Source organism: Pelodiscus sinensis, chromosome 3, assembly GCF_052426305.1.
Source record: "Pelodiscus sinensis isolate ZL-2025 chromosome 3, ASM5242630v1, whole genome shotgun sequence".
In the NCBI taxonomy this organism is placed as follows: Eukaryota; Metazoa; Chordata; order Testudines; family Trionychidae; genus Pelodiscus; species Pelodiscus sinensis.
Genome location: NC_143054.1, coordinates 91756208 through 91776427, shown reverse-complemented (window position 1 = coordinate 91776427; position 20220 = coordinate 91756208). Strand labels below are relative to the sequence as shown.

The 20220-nt window shown below is 42.7% G+C and overlaps 1 protein-coding gene across 6 annotated transcripts in view; it reads right to left on the bottom strand.

Moving 5' to 3' along the window:
• The window catches only part of TRMT11 (tRNA methyltransferase 11), a 51601-nt gene extending 31618 nt beyond the window's left edge, over positions 1–19983 (bottom strand). For 2 of the 6 annotated variants that reach the window (XM_025179656.3, XM_075924115.2), the window contains exons 1-8: positions 19828–19983; positions 15195–15260; positions 11978–12051; positions 9843–9924; positions 9652–9744; positions 8336–8470; positions 4268–4424; positions 1068–1148 (exon numbers count right to left, since the gene is read on the bottom strand). In XM_025179656.3, coding sequence (XP_025035441.2) covers positions 1068–1148; positions 4268–4424; positions 8336–8470; positions 9652–9744; positions 9843–9924; positions 11978–12051; positions 15195–15260; positions 19828–19896 — 757 coding nt within the window. In that variant the 5' untranslated portion in view covers positions 19897–19983. Of the gene's footprint in view, positions 1–1067; positions 1149–4267; positions 4425–8335; positions 8471–9651; positions 9745–9842; positions 9951–10439; positions 10475–11977; positions 12052–15194; positions 15266–19451; positions 19748–19827 lie in introns of those variants that run through there. The other 4 variants (XM_014581727.3, XM_075924114.2, XM_014581728.4 and 1 more) reach the window with 4 other exon arrangements.
• Positions 19984–20220: the final 237 nt, after the last annotated feature.

Genomic DNA, 20220 nt, shown 5'->3' with positions numbered 1-20220 from the left:
GTTTACTTCTTAATGTTTACAAGGCACTTATGTTATGGTAACACACACCACATAAAACTATTCATATATCTAATTTAATCTACATAAGCATCTTACAGAGTAGTAAGAATATTGTTAAAACTCTGGGATTTGAAAGCTTCTATGAAAATAACTACTGCATGACAAAAAAGGATGGTGCCACCAATACTAGAAGTGGTCGATTACCAAATGGATTAAAAGCAGACTGACTAATCTTTTATCCCAATTAAACATAGAATGCAAAAAAGATTCAATAAAACCTGAGATTCAAGGGCTAACAGGCATTTCTCACTATGGAATGGGTTTTAACAGGAAGAGAGAACATATCTGTATCTAACTTTAATAAGAAGATAACTTTGTCATCTTGAATATTTACAAGTTATGACATTAAGTTCCAATGAATATAGTAGTAATACTGAATTCTACTACTTTAAATTACACTGTCAATATAACTAGGCACTCTACAATAAAGTTTTATGATTCTAAAAAAGTTCAAAAAAGTTAAACAGTTTTTAGTAACAAAAAGAGGCAATACAAACTGGTATTGAAGCCAAAATGCTCAAAGTATTAGTAAGTTTAAACCCACTGCAAAGAAAACACCCGTCTCACAGTCCAACTCCTCCCCATTCCATCACAGTTAAGAAGGTTGGATAGGACCTCACTATGCTTGACCCCATGGCTCTGGGGCATCAGTGTTAGCCAAATCTACCTGCTAATCTTATCACTAAACTGAACCATATCAGGCATTGCCACTCCAGGTAACATCACTCAGAATGTCTGTAGGATTTGCAGTTAAACTAGTTATAGTATTAGAAAACATTAAAATAAAAAATAATCCCATATTTATAGCTTAGTGACCTTTAATATTCAGAATATTGCCTAATCAGAATATATTTGTAAATGAGTCAGTGCATATCATGGATAGTTCACAAAACACTGTGAAGAGGAACACTCCTTTCATAGCTGGCTCTACTAGTACCTGCTATCAAAGATCATTCTAACTCTCCAATATTTAAGTAAATTGTTCACAAAGAAAATATACAACATACCTAATCCATGGACAGTGTTATAATCTATATCAGTACCACACACATATGCTCCAAAATGTGCTGAGGATATAAGAAGGCCACCTGCAAAAAAAAAAATATAAAATGTACTGTATGCTGTCATGACATACCTGAGAGTCTATTTTGAGGAACATGAGAAATTTGAAAGCAAAGTACCACTCCTGGTTACAATTAGATGGCAGTTGCCCTTTTCTAGTTATAGTTAGAAAAATAATATTACTATGAGGCCCCTCTGCACCAACACTATTTTCCCATTTATTCTCCTCGCTGTACTTTAGTTTAACTTTGTAGGCTGATCATAGGGTATGCTCATAAGGATGCCCATTTCTGCAAGGCTGGCATCCACTCCCATGTATTCAAGTGTATTGATGTTGTGGAATGTGAGCTAGCTTCACGAGATAACACTTGGCAATAGCCAAGATAATGACTTTGATAATGGAATGGCAGATATGTAGTAGAAAAAATCCTATTTCTTATTTTTAGTGATATGTTAAACATTATAAGACAATTAAATGGTACCAGTTCAAAAATCACTTGTCTCTAAGTTTTTTTAAAACGTTCAATTGTTTCAACTTAGCCCTAAGGTTACCTAAAGTAAAATATTAAGAGTGGTAAAAATATTATTCTCAGGTTTTTCTAGTCTACTTTGTCCATTTCACAGTAATTTGGGCAAATTCAATGTCCATGTTTGTGGGAATGCTTCACATAGCAATGAGAGAACAACTAAAATATTAGGAAAGTATAACTGTAAAAATGATTTAGAAATTATTTCAAGTACTGCATCTGACACTGATACTTGTACTTTTTACAGCTAGATTTTAAATTGGCAGTATCCCTTTAAAGTTAATTAGCAGGGCTTGACAAAGTATTGAATCTACTCGCCCAGGGTGAGTAGATTTCAGCCGGGTGCCCTGTTCATTTGTGGCACGTGCATGCACAATGCGGGTCTTGCGCATGCACAGTGCGGTGCTGGCGAGTGGCTTTCGCAGCCGTTCGTCAAGCCTTGTTAATTAGTATGGGCAGAATGAAGATAGTTTATTTCCCTTAGCTATTTTGATGAATAGGAGACTAGGTTAGCATTTTTCCTGGGTATATAACACTTTCTCCTTTTACTATGTCAATGGTGTCCTTAGTTTTTGTTGCAAGTAAAATAAGCATTTGTTTCACTTTAGTGTTGTGATATGGTAGCTTAGTGAAAAGCTTATGTATTATTTACCTTTGAAATTATACTACATTTGAATGGTACATAAAAGGGATTCAAGTATTTCCTCCCTGCCCTGAACAGCTTCCAAAAAGAAGGGAAGAATGACATTAGCGTATCTCCAAAAGAAACTACATTGTTGGGTTAAATTATTACTAAGGAAAAGTCCATGACAGTAAGTCTAACATAACAGCACAAGGCCTTACATTGTAATTACAGACTAAATCCTGGACCTGCAACTCACAGAGATGAGTGATTAGATATACAGATCATCACATTTTAGCGAGTGCAACAGTTCCAGAAGAATCAACAACTCCATGTGAGTAAGGGGTTCACAATTTGACTCTCTGTGCAGATAAGTTTTTCACTTTAGCTGTAATGTGAAGAGGAGTTTCACACAGCTACATTCATCAACTGCTAATCATCACCATATATGCATTCTTAACATGCATTAAATATGTATGCTAAATATGCCATTTCATTTATAATGAAATTCAAATGAAGTAAAAATGAGGAGAAAAAATAATTGTTCTCCACTTTTCATTGTTAATTGGAACTAGGAAAAACAAGGTTACTCACCCTAGAGGAGTCACCTGTTTCCCTTCTTGATTAATCCCTCTGAACAGTTGCTTTGTAACTTTAGTTTTTATTTAAACACAAGTATTGTAATTATATTAATCTGACAAGAGTAGCAGAAGACAAGCCTAAACGAATTCACTTTACCTTCCCAAAAACACTGGCAATCTATGATTGGGATAAAAAACAAGAACAAGGAAGAAGTTCTTTCTGAAAAGATGATAGTGTGGACTGAAAAAAAAAATCTAAGTAACCACATGAGCTAGATTATAGTACAAAACATGAAACTAACAAATGCTTTGTATCAACTGAAAACACTGAGGGACTATAGTCAGGATATGTTCCAAGTCACATTTACACATAATAAAGAGAATCAGTCTTACAACTTCCCCACAGTCCCATGCTCAAATTCTTGAGGACCTACTAACATTCATTCTCTGGATCCTTTCTGCCAGTTAAACACACACTACCTTCCCCCTTTCTTCCATACTAACACAGCTACCTTTAGATCATTTCTTGTTCCCCTAGGTTCTTTTGCACATCTGATCAAAGCTTAGTGAAATCCAGGTAAGCAACATCCACTGCCCTCCATCTATATCCTTTGAAAAAAACTGATGAAATTATCTTTACATAATCTATTTTTATGCACTTCAGTGGCACATCCTGAAATGTAGGCTTCTCCATTTCAAATTCAAACAAGATCCAGGAAGGAGTACTTCACAAATGATCCAATAAATGGAATAAAAGCTCCCCCTACTGACTTGTCAGAGGGGGGGAAAATAACCCACCTCAGCCACAGAAAGAAGTGCACAATTTTGTTACTTAATTTCCCCAGGACAAGGAAGAGCTCATTATTTCCACCCTTAAAGAATATATAATCTTTCTTAAAAGTTCCTACAATGATGTAGGAGTCTAATATCAAATTTCATATAATTTAGGAATCTAAATTCTATTGAAAGTTAGTGACACTTTGGATCTTCAACAGTTAAATAACTTCTGAAAATGGGACTAAGGGACTTTTAAAATATTACCCAAGGTAAATAAAGAATTGAAAAGCTATTTTGGGCTACATTTTCAGCAAATCTACCCAGTCCTCCTGAAGTTATAGCCACTTCCCTTGCAGGACTCTGGGACATAACTAAGCAGCTGATTTTATAATTATTCTTATTCATACTGTAGCAGCACCTAGTCATGGAACGGGACTTCACAGTGCTAAGCACTGTACAAACAAACAAGAAGTCCCTCCATTAAAGAACTTACTTTTCACACACACACACACACACACACACACACACACACACACACACACACACACACACACACACACACACACACACACACACAATATACATAAAGCAAGCAATATTCAATTTTCCAACTTTTTTTCAGCAGTAGAAAAAAATACCTGTTCCAACAAATGGATCAAACACGACATCATTTGCTTTTACTCTCCCATGATTTGCCATAATAAAAGACAAGCAGGCATCCATGCTTGTGTTCCCAATAAAATGTCTCCTTTTTACACTGTATGACTCAATAAGCTCCCTTTGCCCATCCGCAATCTGTAGAAACATTTTTAAAAAGTCAATGGGACGTCCTTGGATGTAACAGTAAGTAGACTAATATACAGCTTTAATTATACTACATTACAAACAGAAAACCAGGCATTCTTCATTGAATATCATGCCACCTGAGTTGAATCCATTGAAAAAAACAGAAATGAGACTTTTCTATCAAAGAGTTGGGCTATTAGTAAAATGCCCAGACAAAAGCTGCATCAAGACAGATTTCAGGGTTGAGGCTATACACCAGTTATAGGGATGTTGCAATTACTAACCCTTAATAATGTCAGCTCCCTTTGGGGCACCCCCTTGTGACCTGAGTTCATTCTACATGCCCCCACCTTCAACCTTCTTCCTTCCTTTTCAAGGCTCCCCTAACAACCACAAAACTGATCAGTCCTGCAGGCCCTTCTGACAGGGCTTTCCCTCTCCAACCTTCCACACAACACAAAAAAGATATATAAAAACATTAAGCAATTACCCTACTAGCCTTAAGTCTCTGCCCTCAGGTATCACCAAAAGCCACTGCCAGGATTGCTTTCTTTGGCAGTCCTTGAAATTCTCTTATCCCTCCTCCTTCTATTTGACCCCATTCAGATGCACCTCCTTAGGAAAGAGGGTAAGGCTTCTGGCATGTAAGGCACTGCATCTGGGAGTGAGCTTGGGGAGGGATAAAGCCATGCTCCAGCCCAAGCTGCAGTGTTTACACAGCTAATTTTAATGCACTAGAATGAGCACCACTAACATAAGTCTGTAGATATGGGCTGAGAGACTTGCTCAGATGCACTGCAAACATACCCTACACGTGCAAAGCACCCAGTTACATACAAAAAATTGGAATTAAAGTTAAATGTAAAACTATTCAAATACACTAATGTATGAAAATGCCTGGCTACGCACATAAACCACTTTAAGTTCTACATTAAGGTACCATCTACACTAGTTTTCCAGCCATGTTTAAATGCTATTGAAAGCAAATTGTCTTCAAACCAGAACTTGCTGAAAAATAGCAAACATTTTTAATGGAAATGTCAACTATTCCGATTCTAAAAATGTGGACAGAATCAACAAGGCACAGGATAACATTATTCTTTCACTACCTCCCAGCATAGTTTGATCCAATACAAACTGGCTGGCCAAACTACAGAAGCCTAGTTTTGATTCTACTACGTTTAAATATTGAAAAAAGCCAGTACTGATGGGACAATAACTTCAGGCCTCTAACGATGTTACAGCAATTCAAAGCCCTCCCTACATTACAGATAAATGTGGACAATACTCTTGGTAGCTGCCAGCTAATCAAGTTGCTAGCAGTCCAGGCTGTCTCAATTATTTTCTTACAATCAGATCTTAATTATTTGGTTGGGGGCATGTGCATTTATCACAATTTGTGTAAACAGGTTGACTGGTCTTCCTTCCTTCTAATTGTCTTTGCACAAGGACATCCAAGAGCACATTTCCCTAGGTACTTCTGGTTCTACCTCTGAATGCTCTATCTTTGCTAAAGCAGTCCAAGGGACTAGTTCAGATTTCCCAGGATTCACTGATACAAATACAGTTAGGTAGCATGATAGAATATTGATACACCATTGTGATTGAAACATGGCGATGTTGTGAAAGACACTGCTGTATGAACTACGGATGTCATTGTGCAGACAACCACATGGTTAACCAATCACCCGGGGCTGATCAGTTAATCTCATCAACTACACCATTCCGCCCCATTTCTGCCTCTGTATTAGGGGCATCAAGGGCAGTTGTTGGGGGGGGAGGGGACAGAGAGGGGGAGAGTGGGAGGCAGTGCCTGGGAAGAGCTGGCTCTCCATGAGCACTGGATCCGCGTTTCAAAGTGGCAGCACCGCACAGAGCTCAGTATTGGCTCCGTGAGGCACTGCTGCTTTAAAGTACCCTGTCTTCCTCCTCCCATTGCTGCGGGGGGAAGAGGATTGACTAGTTGACTCGACTATCCGATAAGCAATTGCTTATCGGACAGTCGACTAGTCCATAACATCCTTAGTGGGGGCTCTCTGGGAGTGGGTCCGGGAGCAGAATGGCTGACTATTGAATAATCGCGTAACTGCTACAATTTCATGCAGTTACACAACTATTCAATTACACAATAGCTAACATCCCTAGTTTGAACACAAGTCAAATGACATTTATTTGAACATGGATCAGATTAATTATGTTCCAGCCAGTTTAAAAAACATGGCAATACTTGAAATATAGTGTTTGACGGGGCCAAAATCCAGCAATTCCAATGTTCTTCTCTACAAATATTAACTTATGATTTATACTAATCCACAACTTCTGAGGTTCCAGGCTGCAGATATATGGACCCATGGCAAATAAATTTTGGGGAAATTTTACTTTTCTTTGTATCCCACCTACTGAAGTATGGGGATACTTTGATTTCTTATGGTGGGATAAAACAGCCTCAGGTATGCCCTATTGGGATCCAGCATTTCAGCAAGTTATTCAGAGGGCCTGCAACAGCTAGGGTACGTCTAGATTACATCCCTCTTTCGACAGAGGGATGTAAATTAGACACTTCGAACTTGCAAATAAAGCCGGGATTTGAATTTCCCATGCTTCATTTGCATATTCGCATCATGGCACTCTTTCAAAAAAGTGCTATTTTGAAAATAAAACCGCGGTCTAGATGCGGTTCTTTCGAAAATAGAAGCCTTTTTCGAAAGATCCTGTAAACCTCAAATAGCGCCTTTTTGAAATTTAAATCCTGGCTTCATTTGCAATTTCGAAGTGTCTAATTTACATTCCTCTGTCGAAAGAGGGATGTAATCTAGACACAGCCCTAGAGAATAGTGCTTTAGCCATGCACCTCCCTCCATATGCCTTTAGGCATGCATTGTTCTTTACTCTGGGGGTAGCACAGAGAGGCAGGGTAGTACTATTAAGCATATATTATGCCTTGCAGAAACTTGCCCCAAATATTTGGACTGATGAATTAATCTGCCTTTTTTTTTTTTTTTTTTTTTTTTTTACTTACAATAAAGATTCACAGAATTCTGTGCTACCACTCTACTATATATCAGGCGTGGGCAAAATATGGCCGATGGGCCAAATTGAGCCCACCAAACATTTGCCTCTGGACCACCATGACCCTTCACTATGTCCCACAGCCTAGCGGGGCACTCAGGCACCCTCCCTGCCTGCTTAGGCTCTGGCTACGCCACTCCCCAAACACCCCCATGGTCAGCTGCTGGGGTTAGTGTGTTTCTGAACATCCCTTGAGGGGAGAACAACATCGGGTCTCTGTGCAACTGCCCCCATCCCTAGCACCATCCTCACAGCTCCCACTGGCCAGAAACTAGTCAATGGGAGTTATGGAGCGGTGCTTGCGGGTACAGGCAGCAAGCAGACACCTGCTGTCCCCTATCCCAGAGACACATTTGCCCTAGCAGCTCAGAAGCTAGCAACTTTAGACAGCGTGGGGCCATCCAGGCATGCAAGCAGCCTGCCTGAGTGCCCCGCTGCACCATCCGTCAGCAGCCACCTACGATAAGTGCCTCCTAGCCAGAGCCTGCACCTGGCACCCCCCTCTACACCTCAATCTCCTAGTCCCAAGTAACAACCCCTGCCTGGACCCAAACTGCCTCCCAGACCCCGAACCTAAATCCCTGCCCAGAGCTTCTGCCACTGAACCAATATTCTTGGAATGAACCCTTGCAAAAGATACTGCCCATCCCAGCGGTATAGGATGGCATAAACAACTAGCAATGGTTTAAAAAAAAAAAACACCAAGCAGTGAATTTATCTTACTTTTATTTCTTTAAAACTTTAAATTTTCTTTATTTTTTTAGAAATTAAATGCAAAATTAAATAATGATGCTAGAAACTCTTTTCTGATTATGCTAAATATTAAGAAGTAACATAGTTTTTCCACTCACCCATCTACCAAAATATGAATAAAGAGGTTTTTGTGGAATGTTGTTAGGGTCCATTCCATAATCTTCCAGTATCCAGAAGATATGTTCTGGCTTTTTTAAATTCACTTTCCCGTCAAATGGCAGAAATCCCAGAGCCTGTATAAATAGGAAAAACAAATTTTAAACTTCCCGAGACATATTTTTAAATAAATCAGGACAAAAAAAGCAAAATGTATTGATTAAGAAGGCATTAAAAGTTACCAAAAAATGGGAAGGAAACAAAGAAGATTGAGTTTGTACTCTTTACCTTCTTGCTGATGTACAAAGAAAGTCTGAATGGTTTGGGATAGAGGATAGGTCAGGAGCCATTGTGTTTATTATTAAATGAGCACCTCTTACTTCTAAAGAGACCTAGTGTGAATACTAATTATGGAATTTTTAAACTAAAATGTTTTTTCAAGTCGAGACAAAACATACCAGCTCTCGGTAAAGACTATGGCTACACTAAGTATCTTGTGTTAAAATTCAGTCATATTACATGCAGCCATTTAAAAAAATATTCTGGCCATAAGAGGAAGAGGAGAAAGGATTCCTGTTCCAACTCCCTTGTGACAACTGAAGGAGTTTTGACCGAACTTCCTCACTGCAACCCAACACTACAAAAATTAGAATCACCATTAATAGTGAACATTTCAATAAGCTAAATAAAACAGGTGGTTATAAAGACTACAGAACATTTTGCATAAGTACAGTATTCACTATTTCTCTACAAGATCATGAGAACAGACAAAAATTAACATTAATTTACCAATTCTTCTAGATTAAAACACTATTCTAATTATGAATACACAGCATGGTCCAGCAAAATAGGTTCAGGACTAGGAATCAGAAGACTATTTCCAGCTCTGCTGGTAACTCCTATCACATTGGGCAAGACCCTTAAGTCAAAGTTTTCAAACATAAATGCCTTAAGTAAAGGCACCTGAAAGTGGCCAGATTTCCAGAGGCGTTGTGGCCAGAAATACATTGCCCAACTTTAGCTATCCAAGTTTGAACATTTTGGCCGTAATACATTTGTGCCTCAGTATCCCTGTCTGTAAAATAGGTAGAGTCATGTGTGTTTTTCTTCATAAAAAGATTTGGAGAGAGATCTACTAGGAAAAGTAACAATGATGGATTTTCAATAGATTTTAAGTGAGTTAGGCCCACTCAATGTCAAACAGATTAGAGTGAAAACCCTTTTGAAAATCCCAGCTCATGTGTAAATGCATTAACACTGCAGTACTCATATGAATAAATTAAGCAGAAAATAAGATTTTTAAAAAAAACACACTTACATCTATCCTTTCAATTTTCTCCTCTTGCGTCAGAGTTTTGTTAAATGCATGAATACATATTTTGTATGTTGAGTCTGATTGCAGATACGGAACCTAAAATTTAAAAAAAAAAAACACCTTTTGGTTAGTACAAACTGCAATACTATCCTGTATGACTGTGAAAATAGTAGCTTTGATTTTTACACACATACCATCTTCTCCAGTGGGTAGTTCTTAAGAGATGTATGCAGCTCCTCTGCAGATTTTCCCTGACCCCACAGTTCAAATATAGACCTGGAAATTCCATGATTAGAAGATCGCTGTTAGTGAAGAAAATGATACCTTATAAAATAAACACCAAATTTCATAGTAAGTGTTTCACACTATTCCATGTTGAATGTTTTCTTTTTTAATATATTCAAGCCCTTATACAAGAAAGTCTTGAATAGGGTTTTTTTTTTTTAATTGTGATCTCAGTGACCCGTTCCATTTAAGTTTCTCATGTTGACCTGGCCAACACTGTTGATATATTTAAAAAAAAATCCATTTAACTATTTTAGTTAAAACAATTTTAACAAAAACAAACCTGATTTTAAAAAACTTGAATGCTTAACTAAATTAAAAAATCCATGTGCTTGTTTTGTTAAAATATTATATGATTGCTGTTGAAGAAAAAAATCCAGAATACGTAACATTGTTGTTTTAGTTAAAAAAAAAAAAAGTCTGTCTGGTGTTATTCTCCTAATATAGCATGGCAAGAAAGTCCTCCAAATATTAATGATTAGCCTGTTGAGTTGGAGATAGCTCACCTCCCAATGACTTCATAAATATCTTCGTCAATTACCTTTGGTAAAGGAAATAACCAATCATTCATTTTCTGATATAGCTGTAAAACTAATTGAAAATTTTTCAAAATAAATCAGTTTAAAAATGTATAGTGTGTACCTTCTAAAAATGAAACTTACATCTATTTCTGAGTTGTGAAGATTATGTATTAAGGTTATAAAAGCCACAAGAACACACTTTTATGTAGAAAACCATGATTAAATTGAGTCTTCCTGACTAGTAGTTTAAATCATATTTAAATCAACTTGATTTAAATCAAATCCACCCTGTTTGAAGTAGAGTACAGTATATCCCGAGCGGAAATACAACTATATTTTCAATATAAAGACACTTTTGCATAAGTAAATTCATAGCATGGCATAGGTGAAACTGAATATACGATATAACTGGCAGTCAAAAAGACATAAGGCTTCCTTTTCAGCCCCCTTATCATTGAGTCTGGTCTGAAAGATGACATATAATGGACACAACCTTACACAAATTGTGGAAAAACATATAGGGCTGTATCCTCCCCTCTGCTTCTACCAGCATTCTACCAGCAGAGACAAAACAAGATGACCTTCTCTTAAGAAAGGAAGGAAGTAGGTCCCTAGAACACTTTCCCCTCCCAAGGGCCACTGGATGACTCTTGGAAACAGCTCCAGATTGAGGACTAATCATTCAGGAGGGGAAGAGTAAAGCCAGGGAGCAGCTATTCCTTACCACTTCTTTTTTAAATTCAGTTTTTAACTTTTATCTATCACCACAGTAACTACTGTCACCTACAACTGATATAAAAATAAAAATATTCCCAAACACATTAAAAAAAATCTCTCCCCTTTCTCCTTCAAAAGAGTCACTAACTTCACATGATACGGGTCAACCATGGTGTCCAAACAACTTTGCCCTCAGATTGTTAATGTGAAGAAATAAGCAATGTACTCTGTGATGAAGAACACAGGCAAAGGCTAAAAAGACTAGAAACTAACAAATAAAGATGGATTATTTTCAAGCAATTATATCTCATTTAAAAATGTACACACGTTCCAATTTTCAACACTGAAGGCAACTCCATCTATTATATATTTTCAGAGTGTTTGTGAATGTGTTTGTGCAAAATAAAGTCATACTTTGCTAACAACATTAAAATTGCATCTCCTATTCAACTGTCATTTTAGTTTAAAGAAAAAATTTACTGTTACAAACCACAAAATAATTTGAATTAGTTATAGAAAGAGTAATGGAAGCTTCATGAGTTTCTGATTTAAATTTACTATGAATGGTAATTATTCAATAAAATTAATAATGTTTGAAGTTGAAATCGTACAAATTTTAAACTGTTCTTTTACTTCCCTTTTGCAAGCACATTAAATTTATAGGAAAGTTCAAGAAATTAAATATATGTAATAGAATTAATCTACGCAAAATGACTTTGCCCAGTCAATGACAGACCTCACCTGCAAGTGTAAAAATACTTGCCACAAAATAGCTACCCTTATAAATTATGATTTATAACTCTTACTTTGCACATACTGTCCTTTTCATTAGTCCTCTTGCCATGTCTTCAGAAGGAATATTGAGAATCCAAAATGGAGACTGAAATAAAAGACATTAAGAATAATTCCAGTGCTAAGAGGAGGCTATCACAGCACAGTATGCAATTAAGATTGCCTATATAAAATAATACACAAAGATATAAGAAAAAAACACCTTTTTTCAGGTGCTGATGTTAACTGCTGTATAGCTATGAGGACCTAACACTCAGTTTGAGGTTAAAAAGAAATAGCTGAAATGCACACATACATACTGTGTAGCAAGTGGCATTATAGTGGAGTGTTCACTTGTTTATTCATCCTTCCTCAAATAATCCTATAGAAGCGTAATCTGACAACTGTATTTACATTTACCTAGCCTTGCTTTCCACTTCTAAGGCTTGATTTGCTTCAAATAACTGCAAAGAATAAAATGTAATACTTTCACTTTTCAAGACACTTACACGTTAGATTTAGTGACAAAACCCAAATCCAGTCAGGACACCCTGCTATTACAAAGGCTAGCCATTCTCATGGCTCAACTGATTTAGAAAGAAGACTTCCAGTAGATGGCACTATTTCTTTTAGAATTAGTCAGTAACAAGTATGGCAAACGAGACAAACCCTCCCGCAATTGTATCTTGAGACATTACATGAAAGTGTAAAAAGCAGACATAGTAATACAATGCTGTATTAGGGTTTATATTTGAACCTCAGGATGTACTAACTAAGGAGCTACACACTTCATAGCTTGTCTATATCAAGCTTATTACATCCACCAGGGTCTCCATCCCCACAAGCTCCCTGCATGTGCTACCCTCTCATCCTCTCTATTCCAAGAATGCTTTGCAACTCCACTCTGCCAGAGGTGTGTACATCCTCTTCCCCAAGATGCTGGCAGACCAGGTGCCACCTCATGCCAAGGACCTCACTGAACATTGACATATACACAGTTGGAATCCAGTGTGTCTTATCTGTTTTAACTATGCTAACTCACAGGTATTAGTGTCACAAGACTGTGTTTAGATTTATGGAATTAATGTAGTATGTTGCATGTATTAATCCTACTTGTAATATCTATAGCCTATGGCATAAAGTGATATTGAGTTTTTGCATTACTAACCTCTGTAATTGTGTAACACACCAAAAGCTCCTTATCCTGAACACAAGATGGTCCATTTAAGGTAAATGAGACATTGTGTAACAAAGGACAGAAACCTTGTTGACTACATTCCTCACTCCCTCCAGGAAGGGGTGTCCTGTGCATGAACTTATCCCAGGTCAGCTTGCATTCTGGGATGAGGATGGATAAAAAACCCTGATAGCATTAAAAAAAAAACAGTTTCTCTGTATCTGGACTCTCAGGAACAAAGATTCCTAAATAAAAGCAAGAGATCCTTATACTGGATGGCACAGGTCAGCCCTAAAGGACGCACAGTGTTGCTTATTGTAGAAGCTTGTTTTGCCTTTTTAAATCTAAGACTCTCTCATTTGTGTATATGTTTCTTGTTTTAACCTTGTAAATATTTGATTTCCTTTATAAATTAATAAATGTCTCTAGCTAGTTGATTACAAGATTAGCTATAGACATAGTCTTTGATATGACTGACCTGAGCCAAGTGACTGGTACTTTGGGACAGCAAGTAACCTGAATACTATTGTTATTTCTGGTGCAGAGTGACCTTCTATCACATAGTCCAGTTTGTCTGGGTTGCAAGATAGACCGGAACGTTCAAGGGGAATACTTCTGACTCCATCAAAAGACTGTTATAGTGCTTCAGGTGTTGGTGCTTTTTAGTGAGTTGGTGAAATCTAATTACAAAATATACAATCAATTTGGGGTTTCTGTGCTGCTTTTTGAAAATCTTCCCTGAGGCTGGCACTCATGGTCATGAGCCACTCCATACTGTGTCACATCCCCCATTTCCCTCTTCTCCCCACAAAGGTCTCCTATTATCCGTCTATTCAAGTCTAGCAGCTCTGTGTGTACCTCCATACGCCCATGTCAACGGCTCTGTGCGCCCCCTTCCCAATACAAGGTTCCCTGAATCTCCACTGCTAAGGGGGTTCTGTGTGCCCTTACGCATCTCCTCCGCTCATTACTCTGTTTCCCATTCTCCTCTGTCCTGCCAGGGGCTCTGTGCCCCCTTATTCATCCTATAGGACCGTGGTCCCCAACACGGTGCCCGCGGGCGCCATGGCGCCCGCCGGGCCCTTTACATGCGCCCGCGGAGCAATCTGGGCTGGCCCCGCCCCCGGGAGCGCGGCAGGTCCCAGCCCCGGGCGCATGGCCGGCCCCGGACCCGGATGCGCCGCGCGTGCCGGTGCCGACCCTGACCCCCGCCCCCGGGTGCGCAGTGCGTGCCCTGGCCCTGGCCCTGGCCCCAGCCCCCGCACATGCCCTTGGCCCCACCCCCGGGGGCACCGCGCGTACCCTTGCTGGCCCTGGCCCTGGCGATGGCCTTCGCCCCGCCCCCGGGGGCGCCGCGCCAGCCCTGGCCCTGGCCCTGGCGGCGCCGCACGGAACCTGGGCAGCCCCTGCCCGGGATCACAGCACATGCCGGTGCTGACTTTGGGCGTGCGGCGCATGCTTGGCCCCGCCCCCAGTCACATGGCCTGTGAGCAGCCCTGCCCCCATACGCGCAGCGCGTGAGCGGCCCCGCCCCCAGGCGCCCGGCAGCCCCAAAACGTTGGGGACCACTGCTATAGGAGGATCTCCCAATCTACCTCCATACCATTATTTGTTTAGAAGATAAGTCATTCAGGTTTTCAACATTTAAAACTCTATTGGGAAGATGAGCAGGAGTATTGTTAAGCTATAGACAATTGCAGAGCGCTTGAAATTGTTACTGTGCTAAATATAGCAGCAGTACCTTATGTCCTTCATTCTCCCCACTTTTGGTCTTCCAATTCTCCCCCAAAATCAACAGGGTTCTGACCACTGATGTTTACAGTGCTCCCTAAAATTTTATAATGGACTGGATGCAATTTTCAAAAGGTTTTGCTTTACTTGCACTCAAACACTCATGGAAATGCCATGAAATTAATGTAAGGCTGCCACAAATTTCACCATTGAAAGTTTTAGGAAAATGCTGTGTCCTTCCAAGCATCTTTGAAATGCGATCACTTAAAATGAATAAAGATAATACAAAGAAAATACATAAGTCTCTCTCTCACACACACACAGAACATTTGGACTCAACTTACATTTATACGAATTTCTTGTTCACTGCTGAATTGTCCACCACAAAGTGAGAGCAAGGCTTCTATCTCCTACAATGAAAATATTGTAAGACAAAATTTTTTAGAAAACAGAAGTATTGTTCCCCTACCATAATTTCAGATTAGGGCTGTCAAATAATGCATGTTAATGCCTGCGATTAACACAGAGCACAATTAATGTATTAATTTTGTTAATCGGAAGCGTTTCCGTGACGCTGCCCCTTTGAAATGCTGCTGCTGATCCCGGACTCCAACTGACCCTGGGCTCCCACACTGCTGTCCTTTTGAAACAGAGATGCATGGGTCAGCTGGGGACTCCAGCTGATCCAGGGCTCTGTGCAGCACTGTCCCTTTGAAACGCCAACTGCTGCGTTTCAAAGGGTCAGGTGCATTGAGTCTGGGATCAGCTGAGGACTCCAGCTGATTCTGGGATTCCGCAGCACTGCCCCTTTGAAACACCACTGCAGAGTTTCAAAGGGGCAGAGCACGCGATTAATCTCAATTATTGCAATTAAATTTTTTAATCACTTGACAGCCTTATTTCAGATACTATATTTACAATAACTTTATAGTAGAAACAAAATTCCAACAATGTTATGACAGTTCTTATGTCCAACATCAATTTATAGGAAGAGTCCATTATTACTAATCTTTATATAGCAGAAAAATCTGACACTGGGATAGCAAATAACTACTTACTCCATTTGCAAAAAGAGCTAATTTTTGTAAGATACTATAACTTCACAAGTATCCTCTGCTAGTAAGCCATTGATTAGTTTTCCAATACACAAGGGGATTAGGTTAAAATTAGCCTAATAGATTTATTAAGATCTAGTGCTCTTCATTTTGACACTTACCACTTTCCAAACTTGCTAATATTTAACAAGGTTGTACACTCACTAGAATTAAAATTGAATTCTAGATAATGTGCCTAGCCAGAGAAAGATTCAAGTGTGCTATTAGGCTACGTCTAGACAGAGCTGCCAACAGAGGGATGTAAATGAAGCACTTTGAAAGTGCAAATGAAGCCGAGATTTAAATATCCCACGCTTCATTTGCATAATCATGTAATGATGCTCTTTCAAAAAAGTGCTATTTCGAAATTGAAACCGGAGTCTAGACGCGGTTCTTTTGAAAACAGGGCGCTTTTTCAAAAGATCTGGTAAACCCCAAGCTCTGTGACCCTTCACCCCAAGCCCGAACAGCTACAAAATTATTTTTCATCCCCAGAGTCTGAGCCCCACAGGCTTGAATCAGCTGATGCAAGGCAGCAACAGATTTTTTAATCCTGTGTAGCTACACCCTATGACACAGATGTGTTTGCTCTGTTTTTGCTATTTTGCCTACTTAGTGTACTTAAAATAATACTACAAATACATAAAAACAATAATACAGGTTGGACCTCCTTGATCCGGCACCCTCAGGACCTGAGCCGTCCCAGACCAGGGAATTTGTTGGACCAGGGATGGTCAAGGCTCCGCTGCTGGCTGCCCTGCTGATGGCTCCTTTTCCCTGAGGCTCCCAAGGCTGGGGCTCCCCGCCCTGTTGCTGTCCTGCTAAAATTGGCCCGGCCGAGGCTCCCCTCCCTGCCAGCTGTGCCAGGAGCTCGCAGAGGTTCCCCAGCCAGGGCCGCCTAGCCACTCTAGCCCCTCTACCTCCAGCGGTTCCTCGGGGTCTTCAAACCCCAAGCCACCCAGCCGCCACCAGTCCCGCTGCTGCAGCCCAGACCCGTTGCCACCGAGAGTTTCCTGGGTTCCCAGGGTCCCGCTGGTCCTGTTGCCAGAGGCTCTCCAGCCGCTTGACCCCCCTGACATCGAGGGTTCCCCAGTCAGGGCAGAGGCTCCTCAATTAAGGTTCCCCTGCTGGGGCCAGGACCCTCTGGCTGCTGCTTGGCCCACTGCTGGGGTTCCCTAGCCAGAGCTCCCGAGCTCCTGCCTGGCCCCACTGTCTCCGGGGGTTTCCCAGTCAGGGCTCCCTGGCCATCCCAGCCCTGCTGCTGCCAAGGGGTTCCCTGGCAGTCACCGGCCTCACTGGCAGGGGCTCTCCAGACTCCTGACCCCACTGACACTGGGGTTACCCAGTGTGGGTGAAGCTCCCAGATGCCACCTGATCCTGCTGATGCCAGGTTTTCCCTGCCTAGCCTTTGCTGGCCCAGCCGGGACTTTGCAAACCCCAGGCTCTTTCAGCTGGCTCCCAATCCTGGGCTAGTTGGTCCAGCAACATCCGTGCTGGACCACAAATGTTGCTGGACCAGAGAGTCCCAGATTTGGGAGCTTTAACCTGTACAAATACATAATTCAACCCACCATTAGTACTGAGACCCTCTATCCTCTCTCATATAGACTCTCAGCCCAAAAGCTTTCACAAGGACACATGGCTTTATGTGGGGAAAAAAGGAGACAGATCCACAATACAGGAACTAAACCAAAATATTCAGAAACACAAACCTCAGACCTCATGTAGCCCTGCTATCATCATATAGAATCTTGCCACACTGTAGCAAAATAAGCCAAGAAATCACGGGGAGCCAGTTTTTTGGCAGGGGGTTGGTGGGAGCAGGGGGCAATCGGCTCTCTGGAAGCCAGTGCTTACAGGGAGCGTTTTTAAGCCAATTCCTTGCAAGCGCGCGCGCGCGCACACACACACACACACACACACACACACGTTTCTGTAGGAGGGAGCTCCATAGGAGCTGGCATGTGCTGAGTGGGGGGACTGTATGTAACCATGAGAGTTAACGGATGAGCCCAGGCTCACTGGTTAACCAAGTTCACAGGAACACATTACAGGCAGTCCCCGGGTTACGTACAAGATAGGGACTGTAGGTTTGTTCTTAAGTTGAATCTGTATGTAAGTCGGAACTGGCGTCCAGATTCAGCCGCTGCTGAAACTGATCAGTTTCAACAGTGGCTGAATCTGGACACCAGTTCTGACTTACATACGGATTCAACTTAAGAACCCCAGGCATCCCCAAGTCAGCTGCTGCAGAAACTGATCAGCGTCTGATTCCAGGAAGCCCGGGGCAGGGGCTTCCTGTAGTCAGCTGCTGGTCAGTTTCAGCAGCGGCTGACTTGGGGACGCCTGGGGCAGAGCAGCTGGGGTGCTGCCGGGTTGGTCCAGTAGCGCCCAGAGCGGCGCTATGGGACCAACCGGCAGCACCCCAGCTGCTGTACCACAGGAGTCCGGAGCAAAGCCGCGGAGCATGGGGGCAGCGGGACAGCCCAGACGCGCCGTGGCTGTCCTGCTGCCCTCGGGCTCCGCGGCTTTGCTCTGCTTTGCTCACCGTCTCCCTGGTCTGCAGACCAGGGCGACGGGGAGCAAAGCGGCGGAACACGCGGGCAGCGGACAGCCCAGACGCGTCTGGGCTGTCCGCTGCCCGTGTGTTCCGCCGCTTTGCTCCCCGTCCCCCTGGTCTGCAGACCAGGGCGACGGGGAGCAAAGCAGAGCAAAGCCAAGGAGCACGCGGGCAGCGGACAGCCCAGACACGTCTGGGCTGTTCGCTGCCCGTGTGTTCCGCCGCTTTGCTTCCTCTCCCTGGTCTGCTGGAGACCAGGGAGACGGCCCCGTTCGTAACTGTGGATCCGACATAAGTCGGATCCGCGTAACTCGGGGACTGCCTGTACATTCACATTCCTACTAAAGAAGACTCAATATAAACTAGAGTTTTATTATAGAGATTTGGAAACCTATACATTCTTGTACCTCAAGCTCCACTTCAGAGAATTTCAGATTACCCATAAAAATTTGACAGGAAACAGTGTTGCAGAAAGAAGCCACTCAATAGCTACAACCCACCAATGAAGCATCTGCAAAAACTGTTCAGCAGGATAATTCAATCCTATGTGCTATTTACACAGCTTTTGCAACCAGTTATGCCTCTGGGGACAAAACCCCAACAGAAATGGTTCATCTACAATTCTGTAAACACTCCATTTTTGTTAGAACACAAAAAGGGTCATTCTGGGTCAGACCAATTTTCCATCTAACCCAGTATCCTGTCTTCCGACAACAGATGATGCCGCATGCTTACGAGGGAACAGACCTGGGCAAATGTTGAGCGATCCTGCTACTGTCATCAATACCAGTATGTGGCAGCCAGAGAGTTAGAGACACTCTGAGCATTGGAGGTTTTGTGCCCCTGCCCATCTGGACAAATAGCCATTTGGGGACCCTCCTTCCCTGTTGCAGTCATCAGATGTAATAAACCCAATTCCCTCTCCCCCAGCAATGAAAGTAACTTACAATGTCTAACATGGGACTGTCCCATTGCAACCCGGGTCCCTGCCGGCTCTGGAAATAGCTCCCTGCTGGCTTTTGCGGGACCTGCGCCCCGGGTGGCACCCGCTTGCCTCGCTCCTAACCCACCTACAGAGGAGACGAGCGAGCCTGTAGCTCCCACAGGAGCCAGCTCGATGCCAGGCTAGGACAGGACTGGCCCAGGCCCCAGCCAGGCTCGCGGCAGCAGCCGCCCCCGCGAGCGGCGAAGGCGGGAGCGGACCAGGGTTGAGGTTCGCACAAGCCCCCACGAGGCTGCACTGGAGAAGCGCCCCTCCCCCACCAGCTCCTGGCCCGAAGGCGGCACGTGCCCAGCAGAGGCTGCCCCGCCCCCTGCTCTTACCGGCAGCCGGAACTCCAGGTTCTCCTGCGCTAGCAGCAGCAGGTAGCGCGACAGCGGCCCGCGCGCCATGGTGCCAGCACAGCCCCCGCCTGCCAGTATTCCTCCGCCCAGCCCCGCATGCGCCGCCGGGGAGGGGGGCGGAGCCCGGGGTGGGCGGGGGCTCGTGCAGGCCGAAGCGGGGCGGGGCCGGGCAGGGGCGTGGCCTTGTTTGGCCCGTTACGAGCTCGCGGTGGCTGCTGCGGAAGCCTGGCGGAGGTTGCCCCGGGAGCTGCCCCGGGCAGGCTGAGGCCTCGCAGCTGGCGTTGCTGGGAGAAGGGAAGCGCCGCGGGGCGGGTCCATTTCCGGGGTGCGGGGGAAGGAGCAGAGCGCAGCGCACGGGGCGGGGGCTGCTAT